Below are 16,918 nucleotides of genomic sequence, written 5' to 3' on the forward strand. Positions count from 1 at the left end.
ACCAATATTAGAATAAAATTTTGTTTTTGATAATCTATTAAGGTTATTTTCTTTGTAGAAATTATAATTTTGGCCGCCCAAAGCATATTATCAAATAAACAATTATTAGCAAAATCTAAGAATTAAATTTCTATACATGCATTGTTATAAAATAATAAAAATAAAAATAAAATTGCAAAAGTTAAAATTTGTCACCTATCCGATTATTTTCGTTTGGCTAACCTTTGCTTTTCTTCAAATAAATGGCATTATAGAGTACTTCTAATATAACTATTAAGAGTACTTTGTCCACCACAAAGGATTAGAAAATAAACAAAAATGAGTAAAGTCTCATAATTTAACATCTAAATTGAGCATTATAAAAAATCATGCTATGTAACAGAATAAATATCAAATTATCAAAATCATGCTATGTAATAGAATAATATTATATTTTTATATGCTATATTTAATTCTTTAAAATGCATTAGGATAACATTTAACAATCAAAGAGAATAATAAAAAATTTAAAAAAAAAAAAAAAAAAACAACAACAACAAATTTAAAAAACAAAACTAAATCACAATTTTAAAAACAAAACTAAATTGCATTAACCCAAAATAGAGTTTTAAAGAATATAGAAAAATTATCAACCTAAAGTAGAGATGCAAGAAAAATAAAAAATTCACCAAAAAATTTAGAGAGAGAGAGAGAGAGAGGGAACCTTTTTTTTTTTTTTTTGTGAGGGAAAACTATACATAGAATAGAAGAGATGGTAACAAATTTATAGTAAGAGGGTGTGAATGAGAAGAGACAAAAATAAAGGAAGATTAATGTAGAGGGTAGTGGGGAGATGAAAAGGTAAGGGAGAGAGAAAGATTGAAGAAGTAGTGGGGAGATGAAATGGTAAGGGAGAGAGAAAGGTTAGAGAAGTGTAAATATTAAAAAAATAAATGTTAAAAACAATTATAAGAAAATTTGAAAAAAAAAATAAATAAATAAACCTAAAGCTTGAAAGGCTTCAATGTTTTGTTTTGTTTTTTTTTTTTTTTTTTTTTTTTTTTTTTTCCTTTAAGCTGAAAAGGCTTACACAAAACCCTAAAGCTAAACTGAAAAGGCTTTGGGTTGGGCTTGATAGTGGAACTAAATAAATAAGAGATGGGCTAGATTAATTATACAGATTTATATATTATAGGGTGATAGTAGAAGTAAATAAATAAGTAGTGAACTGGATTTATTATAGGGTGGTAGTGGAAGTAAATAAATAAGTAGTGAGCTGCATTTATAGTGCTGAAAATTGTAAAAACCATTTTAAAATTGTAGGAAAAATTATATTTTAAAAAAGAAAAGAAAAAAAGAATGACGTGGCAGCTGATGTGGCGCAACATGAGAGTAGCAGCAATAAATGCTACGCTTCAGTTTTTAGTAATATATTGATTTGATAAGCATAAAAAGATGAGCTAAATACCTATACAACAAAATTTATACACGAGAACATCATAATTACCAAACCCAACAGAACCTCAAAACAGAACCTACTTACACAAACTCAAGCTAGCTAAGAACCTGGGAAATAATTTTTCAAAAAAAAAAAAATTGTACATGATTAATCAAGAAGAGTTATCCAAAATGGTAATTTTAAAAAAATTACAAACAAGAAATCTAATTATCACATCAAGAAAAAAACTAGAATTAAATCATCCAATTATATCACACAAAACAAACCAAAATAATATCAAATACAGAGGAATTTGTTAACAAACCAGGAAAAAATTGAAGCCTTGATAAGATGGGTGGTAGAATCTATTGGAAAAACATGGTTTGTATCTCATACAGAACATATGTAGTGGAAAATTAACAGATCTACTTCATTCGCAATTGATAACATGTACTATGTAAATTTCAGAATTTAACAACAAGAGAGCATACCTTGGTGTGGTGAAATTCAAAAACAAAGATTACTCATACTTGGGAACACTTTTAATCTTCACTCCAATTCCACTAATGCCCAAGAAGTGTGGTCTCTCAATCAGTTCAAGGGAGAAAAAGAGAGTGACTTACACTCACATACACTTTCACACATATCAAGTGTCTTACCCAAAAATTATGTATGTTTCTCTCCTTATACATAATTGATTATCTAATTGGGCTAGCCTTTTGGGTCATTCCAATTGGGCTTTAGTATGTGGCTTGGAGTGGGACCAAAAAGGACCAATAAGACACTATTGAGGTTTAAAAAGTCACAATGTTGCACCAAGGCCCAAAATGGCATAGAGAGTTGAACTCCATGAAAAAAAATAAAAGACATGGGCATGCAATAAAGAAAAAAAAAAGATGGTAAGCCCAAATCCATTAAGGGATTTAAGGAAGAGCCCAGACCCATGAACGGATAGGCCTTAGAACCCATGAAAGGAAAAAGCCCAGCCCGCCAAGATCAAAAAACCACTAGGGAGTCTAGTGGAAAGAACTGGGTCAGGATACCCAGGGATTGCCAGGAGCTCGGGATCCTTGGGACGTGCAAGAAAGCCAGGATGATATTAAGATAGCTCAAAAGGAGTGCTAAGAAACACAAGGAACGAGAATAGATACGTCCCTATCAACCACCCAATGATGCAGAAAGGAACCAGAAAACTTGGAAACCAACAATTCATGAACAAGGGGCTGGTACCTCGGGGAACCCAGAAAGAAGAACCATGAAGGGAAGTAGCTGGAAAAACTTTCAAGCTGGCAGGAAGGAATTAGCTCACTTGGGAAAAATGACAAAAGAAAAGGCAGCCAAAATCTGAGTCTGAAAAGGTGAGGTTTAGAAGCCTTGAAGGAAGAAGGACCAAATGTCAGCTCTCTAGGGACACCCCAGAACAGAAAGTCAACAAGAGACTTTTGGGGAAGAAGCACCAAAATAAGAAAATTATGAGAAATAAGAAAGGGATCAACCTCCAATGTTGCTAGCACAACATTGGTTCTGGTACCCAAGGGAGAAAATGGGGGGAATCAGAGGTACCCCGGAACCCCAGGGTGACATAATAAAAAGGGGAAACAGCCAACAGTGAAAGACATTCAGCAACAGTGAATTAGAGTAGAATCATTGAGAAAACCCTGTTAGAACTAAAAGAAAGTAGGAAAAGAGAGGGAAATACCGCCCAGTATCCTCAAACAGCCATTGGAGAACATACGTGGATTCAAAGGGATTCAAACTTTGCAAGGCTTAGAGGCTTGAAGAGCCATCTAAGTCTGTGATTTTTGAACTTATTTGGACCTTGTAACACGTCCTAGTGAGCATAGTGTATTACACAATTAAGAAAGTAATGGAATATTTTACATTGTTTTAAGGATCCTTTACGCTTTACTTTGTGTCTTTCTTTATCACATTCCCCTCTTTTATGTTTCTTTCTATTCAATACATATATTTTTTGTTTGCTAGCATGTATGTGTTGTAAGATTCATGCTCTGTGCACTATCTAGCTCGTAATCAACCCATTTAGCTGCGGTGAACCAAGCCTAGTCCCTTAAAACAATAACTTAAAGGCCCGGGGTCCTTGCTTCTACTTGGGCCTGGGCACCGTCCATAAAGGACCCACATAGACACTAACTCTAATGAGTTTTGGGCTTTTCTATCAACTCTTGATAAGCCTAAAATTACCATTAACTATATTTAATACCATCATACAAATATAGTTGCACTCTAGGCCTTATTTATAAATTATATCCCAAGGCTTTGTTATACACTCAACCCCATCATAAAATATTCGTAATAATACAAAGTCATGAATATTGATTGCTACTTTGAAAATTACTACATCTTAATCCTTGAGTACCTGGTTTAATCCTTTAAGTTATTCATCATATATTTATGAAATCCAAATTCATAAATATATACTTTAGTAACTCCTCACTAAAGTAGTTAGGCCTAACACTCTGAATAACCAAATCCATTAAACTTATCTCAAGTGAATATTTTATATCACTGTTAAGATATTATGAATTCCATCTTGAGAATATATGTTCCCTCAACACTAAATGTGGTTGCCCAACATACTGAGGTTTTGATCATGACTTTAGATCTCACTTCTGATATATCAAAGCAACCTACACTTCATGATCAGGTTCATTATTCTCTCAGGATTAAGAGTTTATGTAAATAAAAGTCATGAGATTTATTATTCATTTAACAGTCGTTAGGAGAATAATAAATCTCACAGCGGTTTAGTTCAATATGTCTTAATTCTTAAAACATATCAACATACCAACTAGAAGTCTTCACTTCCATGATTAAGACAAATCATCTTAGTTGATATGTTATAGTCCTCGCAGATGAAATGCCCAATTTCATTACCAACTATGAACTAAAATTTTGAGTTTACAAAGAACTTGTAATTTATATTTTCTGTGACTAAATCACATATTATGCATCTTATGGACTATATGATAATGTCCAAATATTCATGTTACCATTATTTTAAATAGTAATAAAACAATTTTATTAATCACAACATAATGTCATACATAACATCATACAATAAGATTTAAGGGCACTAATCCTAATAATCTCCCACTTGCCTTAAAGATTATTGTGCACTAATCTAACTCCCATTCCCTTTAAATGTGACTCAAAAGTCCTTTGGGGCAGGGCGTTGGTAAAGGGATCTGCTAGATTATTTGCACTATCAATCTTTGCCACTACTACATCTTCTCGAGCAACAATGTCTCGAATGATGTGGTACTTTCTTTCTTGTGATTCCTTGGATCCTTGGATTGTGCAACCGCTCCACTATTGTCGTAGAACAATGTGATAGGAATTTGCTCAATTCTCACAACACCAAGATCATAAAGGAATTTCTTGAGCCAAACAGCTTTCTTTGCCGCTTCACAAGCAGCAACATATTCAGCTTCCATGGTAGAGTCGGCAATGCAAGATTGCTTAACACTCCTCCAACTTATGGCTCCACCTCCCAAGGTGAACACACAACCTGAAGTGGACTTTCTGAAATCAATATCTGATTGAAAATCTAAATATGTATAACCAATAGGTATCAAATCCTCACACCAATAAACAAGCATATAATCTCTCATTCTCCTTAGATACTTGAGAATATGCTTTATAGCTTGCCAATGTTTAAGTCCTGAATTTGATTGATATCTGCTAACCATGCCAACTAAATTACAGATATCTGGCCTAGTACAAAGCATGGCATACATGAGACTTCCTATTGCAGAAGCATAGGGAATCTGTCTCATTATGTTTTCTTCCTTAATAGTCTTAGGCTTTTGATCATTAGACAGAGGAATTCCATGTCTGAAAGGAAGTAATCATTTCTTGGAGTTCTGCATGCTAAACCATTCAAGAACCTTATCTATATATCCAGCTTGTGACAAACCTAACATTCTATTCTTACGATCTCGCCAAAGCTTGATCCCTAGAATATAGTTAGCTTCGCCTAAGTCCTTCATATCAAATTGGCTTGACAACCAAATCTTTACAGATGACATTACTCCTGCATCATTTCCAATGAGCAGAATATCATCAACATAAAGCACTAGGATCATTACTACTTTGTCTTGATGTCTTTTGTACACACATGGTTCATCAAGATTTTGTTCAAAACTAAATGCTTGCTTAAGTCCATAAATGGACCTTTTCAACTTGCATACCATATGTTCTTGGTTCTTTACTATGAAACTTTCGGTTGCATCATATAGATTTCTTATTTAAGATTGCCATTAAGAAATGCAGTCTTGACATCCATTTGCCAAATCATATAATCATAATGAGCAGCAATGGATAAAAGAATTCTGATAGTTTCATCCATTGGTTGTTCAATTACAGGTTCATCTATTTTAGCCAAAACAACTTTACTTCTAGGATTAAAATTATTTACATAATCATCTTCCAAAAATTTGGCATTGGTGCTAACAAACGCTTTGTTATCTTTATGATTATAGAATAAATAACCCTTAGTTTCCTTTAAATATTCTAAAAACATGCACACTTCCGTTTTTGCTTCCAACTTATCAAACTTCCCTTTCAACACATGTGCTGGACATCCCCAAATGTGGAAATACTTCATACTAGGCTTGCGCCCACTCCACAATTCCTTAGGTGTGTTGGGAACAAATTTTGATGGAACTAAGTTTAAAATATGCATTGTAGTTTTTAGTGCATATCCCTAAAAGGAAATTGGTATAATTGAATAACTCATCATGGACCTAACCATTTCTAAAAGAGTCTTATTCCTTCTCTCTGCTACACCATTTTTTTTGTGGAGTTCCAGGTGCAGTCAATTGGGATACAATCCCATTTTGAATTAAGTAATCCTTGAAATCTCCGAGAAGGTATTCGCCACCTCGATCAGATTGAATGGCCTTTATGCGTTTACCTAATTGATTCTCAACTTCAGCCCTAAACTCTTTGAACTTTTCAAAGGTTTTGGACTTCCGTCTCATTAGGTACACATAACCATATCTTGAGTAATCATCTGTAAAAGTGATGAAGTACTCATAAACTCCTTTTGCTTAGGTTGACATAGGACCACATACATCCGTATGAACTAATTCAAGCAACTCTTGGGCTCTTCTACCTTTTGCATTAAAAGGTCGTTTGGTCATTTTACCCTCCAAACAAGAATCACAAATTGGAAATCCATCAAACTCCAATGGCTCTAAGAGTCCATCTTTGATCAGTCTTTGAATTCTGTTTGGATTAATATGACCCAAACGCAAGTGCCAAAGATATGCATCATTAGCAGAAAGAAACTTTTTGTTTAATGATTTTACATGAGAGTCATTATCTTCAGAATTGTATAATTCATGCTTATCAAGAGTTAAAATATAAAGACCATCCACAATATTGCCAAAACAGATAAACAATTTATCCTTCTTTATTACATCATTGTCTTTCAGGATAACACAATATCCATGTTTACCTAAATAAGTTGTAGAAATTAAATTCCTACGAACATTAGGTACATATAAATTCAACACAAGGCACCCGCCAATGTCTTTCATGATCTGTCTACCCCGTAGGTAGGATTTAGAAAAAAAAATTCTAAACCAATGCACCCATCAGTTTCCTTGATGATCTGTCCACCCCGTAAGTAGGACAGTAAATTTTTTGGGACTAAGGCACCCGTCAGTGTCCTTGGTGATCCGTCCACCCTATAGGTAGGACTTGTTAAATATTTTTTTGGGATAAGGCACCCATTGGTGTCCTTGATGATCCGTCCACTTCGTAAGTAGGACTTAGTAAAATTTTTGAGATTAAGGCACCTGTCAGTGTCTTTGGTGATCCGTCCATCTTGTAGGTAGGATTTAGTAAATTTTTGTAGACTATTTCATAAAAGGTAGACACTGGACAAAAGATACGAATAGTGTAGAAAAAATGTAGATAATATGTTTGATAATCCTCAAGAGTCTCATTTCAATAATTGAAAAACTTAACATCCTACTTTAACAATATTAAAAGAAGAAAGCGATAACATAGTTTGTAATAGTCCACTACAAGTAGTATCTCCATAGGTGCTTGGTGTTCCATGGGTGGTAGAGCCTTTGTCCGTCAAGGGTCTCTAGGTGGTAGGTCCCCTTCTTATGGCAGTCAACGATCTTGTAGGGTCCTTCCTAGTTGGGGCCTAATTTGCCCTGCACGGGGTCTTTGGTAGCTGTTGTCACCTTCCTTAGGACCAGGTTCCCGACTTGAAAATGCTGAGGTTTGACCTTGGTGTTGTAGTATTTTGCCATCAAGTCTTGATAACGTGCGATCCATTGTTCAGCCGTCATCCTAACCTCATCTAGAAGGTCCAATTGTAGGCGCATTCCTTCTTCGTTCCTTCTTTCGTCATGGTAGGATACCTTGTAACTAGTCAGTCCAACTTTTTCCAAGATGATGGCTTCACTCTCAAAGGTGAGATGAAATGGTGTTTAGCCCTTAAGCGTGCGAGCTATTGTCCAGTATGCCAATAGCACACTTGGTATTTCATCTGGAAGTATACCCTTTACCTCATCGAGCCAAGTCTTGATCATCTTGAGTAAAGATCGGTTTGTAACCTCAACTTGACCGTTGGCTTGAGGGTGGGCGGGAGAGGAATAGTGGTTTTTGATCCCTAACTAGTAGCAGAAGTCCCTGAATACATCGTTATCGAATTACCTTCCATTATCAGAGACGAAGACTCTAGGGATGCTGAAGCAACAAGTGATGCTTTTCTAGACAAAGCCTCAGACATTCTTCTCAGTGATAATGGACAAAGGTTTTGCCTTGACCCATTTAGTAAAATAGGCGATCCCTACAACGAGGAACTTGAGTTACGACATTGCCATAGGGAAGGGTCCTATTATGTCGAGCGAATGGCCAAGGAGCGTTCATTGGGGTAAGATATTCCGATGGCTGCCGTATGATGTTGTTGAAGCGATGACATTTATCGCACACTTTTACATAGGACTAGGTGTCCTTTTGCATAGTGGGCCAATAGTACCTTACTCGTATAGGTTTGTGAACTAGCGAGCATGCCCCTGAATGGTTTCTACATACTACCTCGTAGACTTCTTTCATGACGCAGTTTGCTTCATCGGGGACTAAACATATCAGGTACGGATGAGAGAAACCCCTTTTGTAAACATCCCCAATTATTACGAAGCGTGACTACTGCACCTTCAGCCTTTAGGAAGCATTGTGATCTTCTAGAAGCGTCCCATTCCTGAGGGGATCAACTATACATCTATTTCGTTAATGGCAAGTGAGTATTGAATAAAGGACAGTACCTCACCGGTGATGACCATGTGCTCCACAGATGCTGCTTTGGCTAGATGATCAATTTGCTCATTCCCTTCCCTTGGGACTTGCACAAATTTAGCCAAGAACTTCTAGCTTACCCTTTCTTTGACCATGCTTAGGTATTCCTTCATCTATTCCCCTTTGACCTTGTAGTCTCTGTTGATGTGTTCAACAATAACTTGCGAGTCGTTGTGTATGCCTACTGACGAAGCCCTTGTTGCTTTAGCCAGGTCTAGACTCGAGAGAACTGCTTCATATTTTGTCTCACTATTAGTTTTTGGAAATAGGAGATGGATTGCACACTCTATCAAATCTCCTTTTGGTGACTGTAGGATGACCTTGACTCCCCTAGTACGTTGGTTGGACGAGCCGTCCATCCGTATCATCCATGTCACTAGTCTCCTGTCTTTATCTTCCTTTGCTGTGAATTCAGGGACGATGTCGGCCAAGGCTTGGGCCTTGATCGCGGTCCTCGGTTGGTACAGTATGTCGAACTCGCCTAGCTTTATCGCCCACAAGACTAGTCGTCTGGTTGCCTTCGGATTGTTCATTGCCCTTCATAGTGGTTTGTCCATCTGGACCATTATGGTGTATGCTTAGAAGTATGGCCTGAGCTTTCGGGCGGTTGTGACTAGGGCAAAAGCTAACTTTTCCATAAGGGGTACCTTTCTTTTGCCCCTCGAAGTGCTAAACTAGTATAGTAGACTGGTAACTGTACTTAGTCCTCTTCCCGGATGAGAGTTGAATTGACGACTGTTAGGGTTACAACCAAGTGGAGGGAGAGCTCTTCTTCGAGTTTAGACGGACTAAGTAGTGGTGCGGACACAGGGTATGTCTTCAACTCCTCGAAGGCCTTCTAGCATTCGTCGATCCATTCAGAGGCTTTCTTAAACTTTTTGAAGAATGGTAAGCATTTGTCTGTCACCCTGGAGACAAACTTGTTGAGAGCCGTAACTTTACCATTTAAGTTTTGTACCTCTTTGATGTTCTTTGAAGGTTTCATCTCCAATATGGCCTGAATTTTGTCGGAATTAGCCTCCACGCCTCGCTGCGACACCATAAAGCCTATAAATTTTCCTAATGATACTTTGAACACACATTTGTTGGGATTAAGTTTCATATCATAAAGGCGTAGGGTTTCAAACGTCTCCCGTAGATCTTCCAGGTGACGATCTTCCTTTGCACTCTTCACAAGCATGTTGTCCATGTACACCTCGACATTCCACCTCATCTACTAGATGAACATCCTATTCACAAGCCTCTAATACGTTGCCCTAGTGTTCTTTAAACCGAATGGCATGACCTGATAATAGAAGAGTCCTTGGCTTATAATGAATGAAGTCTTTTCTTAGTCAGTTTTGACCAACTTGATCTAATTGTAGCTAGAGAAAGCGTCCAAGAAACTCAATAGCTGGTGCCCAGCCATCAAGTCCACAAGGAGGTCAATATGCAGGAATGGGTAATTGTCTTTCGGGCTGGCTGTGTTTAGGTCAATGAAGTCTACACACATCCTCCATTTGCCATATTCCTTTTTTACCATTACTACGTTAACCAACCATTCTAGATAATAAACCTCCCTAATAAAGCCTGCTTCCAACAACTTGCGGTCTTCTTCCACTATGGTCTTGTCTCTCTCCTAGGCAAAAACTCTCTTCTTTTGTCAGATGGGAGGGAAGGATAAGGACACATTGAGATTGTGAACCATGACACTTGGATTAATCTCTGGCATGTTCTCATAACTCTAAGCAAAGATGTCCTGATTATTCTTTAAGAAGAGTGCGAACTCCTTGCAGACCAAATGGTCTACCTATGTACCGATACAGGTGACCCGACCTGGGAAGTTGTCATCTAGGGAGATCTCTTCCAGGTTTTCTGTCGGTTCCACTGTAACCCGTTGCTCCTTGATGTTCAACGTTTTTAGGTGATTATCCATCTTTAACATAGCTATGTAGCATTCGCGAGTGCTTTCCGCATGCTATTCCTATCCTATGCTCCGTTGGGAATTTCACCATTAAGTGGTACGTAGACGTGGCTGCTCTTCATGCATTGAGCATAGGTCGCCCAATGATGGCATTGTAGGCAGAGGAGCAATCGACGACTAGAAAACCAACTTCCTTAGTGAGGTGCTAAAGGTATGTTCCAATGGTCACTAGTAGGGTGATGGTTCTGATAGGGAAGACTTTGGTACTACCAAATCCGACTAGCGATGTGTCCGAGGGCAGAAGACACTCCTTGTCGATCCTTATCTACTAAAATGTAGTGTAGTAGAGGATGTCTGCTGAATTCCCATTGTCCACTAGCACTTGCTAGGTGTTGAAGTCTGCTATTGGTAGATTGATGACCAGAGTATCTTCATGAGGGTGGTGGAGTTGTCGGGCATCCTCTTCCATGAAGCTGATGGTCAGGTCGTCGACCTTAGTCATCTTAGGCAGTCGGCCAGAAATCTAGACGCTTTGCACCATCTGTAAGTATGTCTTTCTTGTCTTCTTAAAAGAGCATTGTGCTTCCTCCAACAATCACCCTTATCTTTCCAAGCGGAGACCTTGGCTGCTCCTCAACTCGCCGGTTAGGTTCAGGGTCCCTTGGCAGGTTCTCTCTACCTTTGACGAATCGCTATAACTTCCCTTGCTTGATGAGAGCTTCTATCTGCTGCGTCAAGTCTTAACATTCGGAAGTTTCGTGCCTATGATCTTGGTGGAAACAACAATACTTATTTCTAGGCTTTTGGTTTGGATTGCCTTTCAGCTTGTTTGGTCAGGTCAACGCCGCATCATTCCTTATATGCATGAGGACTTGGTCAAGCGGGGTGTTCAGTGGTGTGAAGTTGACCGTCCTCCCCAACGGAGGTTTTGATCTCTTATCGTCACTTCGGTCATTCGTCCAGGCTGACTTCCTTCCTCTGTCTTGACGGTGATCCTTTTGCCTTTCCCTCTTCTTCGGCCTACCCCCTTGGGCAATCATGGCATCCTCTGCATTCATGTACTTAATAGCTTTGTATAACATGTCGGCCATCATTATTGGGTCGTTCTTGTAGATGGAGAAAAGGAATTCTCCTGATTGGAGCCTGTTAGTGAATGTGATGACTAAGACTTCGTCGTCGGCCTCATCGATCAAAAGGGCTTCCTTGTTGAAACAAGTCACATATAATCTCAAGCTTTCATCGTCCCATTGCTTGATGTTCAACAAGCTTGCCGAGGACCTTTTGTACCTCTGTCCTCCGATGAAGTGGGTGATGAAGTGTCCACTCAATTCCTTGAAGGTAGTGATAATGTTAGGGGCTATCTTGCTAAGCCACACCCTTACTAGTCCCTTAAGGGTAGTGGGGAATGCCCTGCACATGATCTCATCTGGAACTCCTTGTAAGTGCATAAGAGTCTTGAATGACTTCAGATGATCGAGCGAGTCCCGTGACCCATCATATGCTTCCACCAATGGCATCTGAAAGTTGGCTAGAAGAGGGAAAAAAGTTACCTGCACTATGAAGGGTGAGTCAGTCCGTTGTAGTAGCTCATCCAGATCGATGGAAACTTGTCCCCTCATGGTGTTCATCATCATGTTCATCTTCTCCTTCATCATTTGCATGTCCTACACCATGCGCATTGCGCTGCTCTCCAGTTCTGACAAACGATCAGTGTTGTTCAATCCATCTCGCCTGTTGGGGATATTGCTTTCTTCTTGGTCTTCACTCTCTTGCCAATCTCCTGTCAGGAGATGACTGCCATTCTGTTCTTTGTTGTCCCATTTGTCGGGATTGCTTAGGACGGATGAACAACTAAATTTCCTGTAGGACAAAAATACCCTTATCATTATATAATTATTTGTTAATAACAATTTAGGTGAACTTCATGTTGCTAGTACACACAAAAAATATAAAAATGTACACATTTTGAGAGGCACAACCATGTTATTGGAAAGAAAAAGAAAAAGATAAAGAAGTGTGTGGGTGTTGGCCTAATGGATAGTTAAACGTTTGTTTACAGGGGTAGAAATGTAAATGTCCACGAAATCACTCCAATTTTCTCCCAAAATTAGGGATATAGTATTTTGGTGGGCTTGTGTAGAAAACACCCAAGCCCAATTGTTAATTACAACAACAATCACTACTTTATAAATCACACACAACACTATATTTAATATCCTAAACAACTTAAAATTTCCAACCGAAATCCATCATATAACTACACAATCAAAGCATGAGCATATAACATGAGTTATCTTCAGAATTACTACTCGAAATTTTCACAATTATCGAAAGAGAATCTCCAAAGTTTTTAGGCAACATCAAGACAAGATATAACTTGATCCAATAAAAATATTAAAAAAAAAAAAATTATTCAATCTTCTGAATCAATTCTTACTTGTTTGTTTTCAGGAAATAGAAATAAATTAAAAATCCTTTCATATTAAAATTTTATGTTGATTTTATTGCAACTTTACTTACTAAATAAGTAATTTCCTTTACGAATGATTTTTGATCAAATAAATCCACTTTCTGGTCAAATTTTGTGTAATTGGTAGTAAGAAATATGCCATAAATTTTATTTACCAAAATTGTCTCTATGTAATTCTTGACAGAAGTTTTTAGGATTGACAATAAAAATAACTTTTTGATTTGGCAACGGTAGGGTCCATTCAATAAAGGATCATATATTATGAACTTTAATTTTTAACTTCCATAGAAACGATTCTTCTAAAAATGAAAAACTTCCATAAAAACAAAAATTTCCCATATTATTTCAACTCTTATGGAAAAGAGGATTTACATGTAACGTGCAAAATGCGAAATGTGTTCAATTGACTTAGAGATGTACAAATTAGTCAACCGATTATGGTAGAATTAAGATTTCAAAAATTAAATAAAACAATTATACAATAATAAAAAATTATGTTACGATAAATATGATTATGAAATGCATTTCTTTTAATTAAATTAGTTCAATTGCAAAATAATAATAATAATGAGATTACTCTTAAAAAATAATCACGCAAGAGGCAGGTCTACAACTAGTTTATTGAAACGCTGTGGCCTGTGCAACACCACTTAAGCTACTTAGGTTGTGTTTAGCATTGGCTTAAAAAGCCAACTTTTTCTACTATTTAGCTTATTTTTGTTATTATTCATGAGTTTCATTGCTGTTTTTTATACTATTTATGAGTCTTACTATATTATTTTAGTTGCCTTTTAGTTTTAACTATCATACTTTTAGTAAAAAAATTTCAATCAGCTAAATAGGTTCTTCCCAAATAGTCCTCCATCCAAAGAGCGCAGTTTAGTTCTTCTTTTTAAGTATAAAGGTCAACGTTTGGTCAAAAGTTAACGTTAGACGCATTCTGAATCCGTTCTTCCTCTTTCGAGTTTCCTTACCTGCGGAAATATCAACCACAAATAACAAAAGTGAAATGTGTTAGTAGAGAGATGAGATGAGATTTTTCCCCAACAGTTCTAAGTTCACAGCCAACACAATTGTCACAGTGAAATTGCATGTTTCTATGTGAGATGAAATGACCATCCAAATGGGAGAGCCGGAGAACAAAACACCCACCTCTTCTTACTCATTCTTCTTCTTTATATGCTGCGTTTTCCTTCCAAGTTTTACTTTCTCAGCCTCCATTTCCACCCACTCAATCAGCCCCGATTTCACAGCCTCCAACTTCCAATTCATCGACACCAGTGGCGCTTTCTTACGCTCTCAAAATGGTACTTTCAAAGCCACAATTGATGCCATGCCACCCTCCTCAAAATATTATTTCTCTATCGTCCACAGTGCCACCAACATCATAATCTGGTCAGCGAACCGCAACAGACCCATGTCAAGCTCTGACCAGTTGTCACTAACTGTCAATGGCCTCACAGTCACAACTCAAACTGGTCAATCACTCTGGTCAACCCCTCAATTCAATTGTGATATTTCTGCTATGCAGCTTTCAGAGACAGGAAATCTCGTTTTAGTTGATGCAGGAAACAATACGTTGTGGGAGAGTTTTGATCATCCGACGGACACTATTGTCATGGGACGGAGAATTCCTATTGGAAAATCATTGCAAAGCGCTGTGTCATACGATGACATGTCGGTAGGTGATTATCGACTTGAAGTTACTGACAGGGATATGGTGCTGCAATGGAATAAGATGAATTATTGGAAATTGTCCATGGATCCAGAGGCTGTCAGGAACTCTAACAAGGCCGTATCGTTGATGGTGATGAATGGTACAGGTTTGTATTTGCTAGCAAGTGATAATTCCACGGTTGTTCAAGTAGCTTTGAATGGTTCATCAAGTTTTAGGAGAGATAAGTTGGGTGCCTATGGCAGATTTAGCATCGTCAGACCTCGGAGCAGCGATAAATGGGAGTCAGAAGTTGCAGGACCATTTGAGGATTGTGATCTTCCTCTCTATTGCAATTTTGGATTGTGCAGAAGAAACCCTCTGGATGGAATTTGTTCTTGTTTACCAGAATTCAGTTATCAAACCAATGGTGATTGCATGCCAGTGAATGGTTTGCTTTCTCTGCCTTCAGCTTGTACTGCAGCTAGAAATGACAGTCAATTGAATTCCTCTGTTTCCTATCTAAAATTCGGCCCTGGTATGGACTATTTTGCTAATAATTTCAGGGAACCCGATAAAAATAATGTAACGTTGTCGGTTTGCCAAGATTTATGCTCTCAAAGTTGTTCTTGTTTGGGCTTTTCCATTGAAACTCTGCTGGTTCTTGTTATCTTCTTGAAAATCATTTAGGTTCTTTCATTTTGACAGACCACAATAAAGAGCGTTTGGGTTATGTCAAAGTTTTGGTTGGTTCTCATGGAAACCTATTTGGGTCTAACAAAAATCAGAAACATAACTTCCCAATTGCTGGTTTGGTACTATTACCTTTAACAGGATTCTTAATATTAATAGCCTTTGCAATCATTGCAATCCTTTGGTTAAGGAAAAACAGGCTTTCTAAAACCAAAACTGTAAAACCAGGCCAGAGTAACTCGTTATTATCTGCAGAGCTAGAGATGATCTCTATCCCAGGCTTTCCAAGAAGGTTTGATTATGAAGAGTTAGCGGCTGCTACTGAGAACTTCAAGAACCAGATTGGTCGTGGTGGCTTCGGTACTGTATACAAAGGAACTCTGACAGACCAAACTATTGTGGCAGTGAAGAAGATTACAAGTTCGGGAATCCAAGGGAAGAAGGAGTTTTATTCTGAGATTTCAATAATTCTGAACATCCCCCATGTCAATTTGGTTAGATTGACAGGTTTTTGTGCACAAGGGAAGCAGCGCTTTCTTGTTATTGTGTATATGAATAGAGGCTCATTGGACAGTACACTCTTTGGTGATGGTCCTGTTTTACAATGGGAAGAGAGAGTGGAAATAGCACTTGGAACAGCTAGAGGACTTGCTTACTTGCACAGCGAATGTGAGAAAAGGATCATCCACTGTGATGTGAAGCCAGAGAACATTCTCTTGAATGACAATTTACAAATGAATATCTCCTATTTTGGGATTTCGAAGCTCATAAGTCGTGAACAATCCACTTTTTTTACTACAATGAGAGGAGCTCGAGGTTCTCTTGCACCAGAGTGGTTGACAAGTTCAGCTATTTCTAACAAGGTTGATGTATATAGTTATGGGATGGTTTTACTGGAGATTGTAAGGGGCAGAAGGAATTGCACATTACAAAGATATAGCCACACTACAGAAAATGATATCAAAGGAAATGGCGTATCCTCATACTCTTCTAGCTCGTAACTAAGACTAATATATTTCCCTCTAGTTGCATTAGAAATGCATGTGCGAAGAAGATATTTGGAGCTTGCAGATCCAAGGTTAGAGGTAGGAGTGTCAAGCGAAGAGATTGAGAAGCTAGTGCGGATTGCCTTGTGTTGTTTGCACCAAGATCCAGCACTGTGGCCGACTATGGCTAACGTTGTTGGCATGTTGGAAGGTGGATTGGCTTTGAGCGAGCCGAGGGTCAAGTCACTAAATTTCTTGCGAGCCTACGGGCAGAGATTCACGGAGACAGCAAAAATGCAAGGGCCTACTTCGAATGGTGCTGCAATTGCTACATATATAACTCATTGTCTTACATCTCTCCACAACTGCTCTCAGGTCCCAGGTAATGCTCCAAAGATTGTCTATATTACTTGCCAGATAAAATTGGCTTAAGGGTATCTATGTATTTAGCTTT

The 16,918-nt window shown here is 37.9% G+C and overlaps 2 protein-coding genes and 1 pseudogene across 2 annotated transcripts; 2 read left to right on the top strand and 1 right to left on the bottom strand.

The window, feature by feature from the left end:
* Nucleotides 1-11,494: 11,494 nt before the first annotated feature.
* LOC115964945 lies at nt 11,495-12,322 on the bottom strand. The gene has a single exon (XM_031084166.1). It carries the CDS (start codon nt 12,320-12,322, stop codon nt 11,495-11,497), a length of 828 nt encoding a protein of 275 aa, XP_030940026.1.
* Nucleotides 12,323-14,242: 1,920 nt separating this feature from the next.
* On the top strand, nt 14,243-15,475 carry LOC115964946 (G-type lectin S-receptor-like serine/threonine-protein kinase At5g35370). Its single transcript, XM_031084167.1, has one exon. It carries the CDS (start codon nt 14,243-14,245, stop codon nt 15,473-15,475), a length of 1,233 nt encoding a protein of 410 aa, XP_030940027.1.
* On the top strand, nt 15,315-16,896 carry LOC115964947 (annotated as a pseudogene).
* Nucleotides 16,897-16,918: the final 22 nt, after the last annotated feature.

Source organism: Quercus lobata, chromosome 10 (genome assembly GCF_001633185.2).
Source record: "Quercus lobata isolate SW786 chromosome 10, ValleyOak3.0 Primary Assembly, whole genome shotgun sequence".
In the NCBI taxonomy this organism is placed as follows: Eukaryota; Viridiplantae; Streptophyta; class Magnoliopsida; order Fagales; family Fagaceae; genus Quercus; species Quercus lobata.

Excerpts from the sequence above, each read along its gene's own strand:
- LOC115964945 (XM_031084166.1), bottom strand. The coding sequence starts at position 12,322 with ATGCAAATGATGAAGGAGAAGATGAACATGATGATGAACACCATGAGG.
- LOC115964946 (XM_031084167.1), top strand. The coding sequence starts at position 14,243 with ATGACCATCCAAATGGGAGAGCCGGAGAACAAAACACCCACCTCTTCT.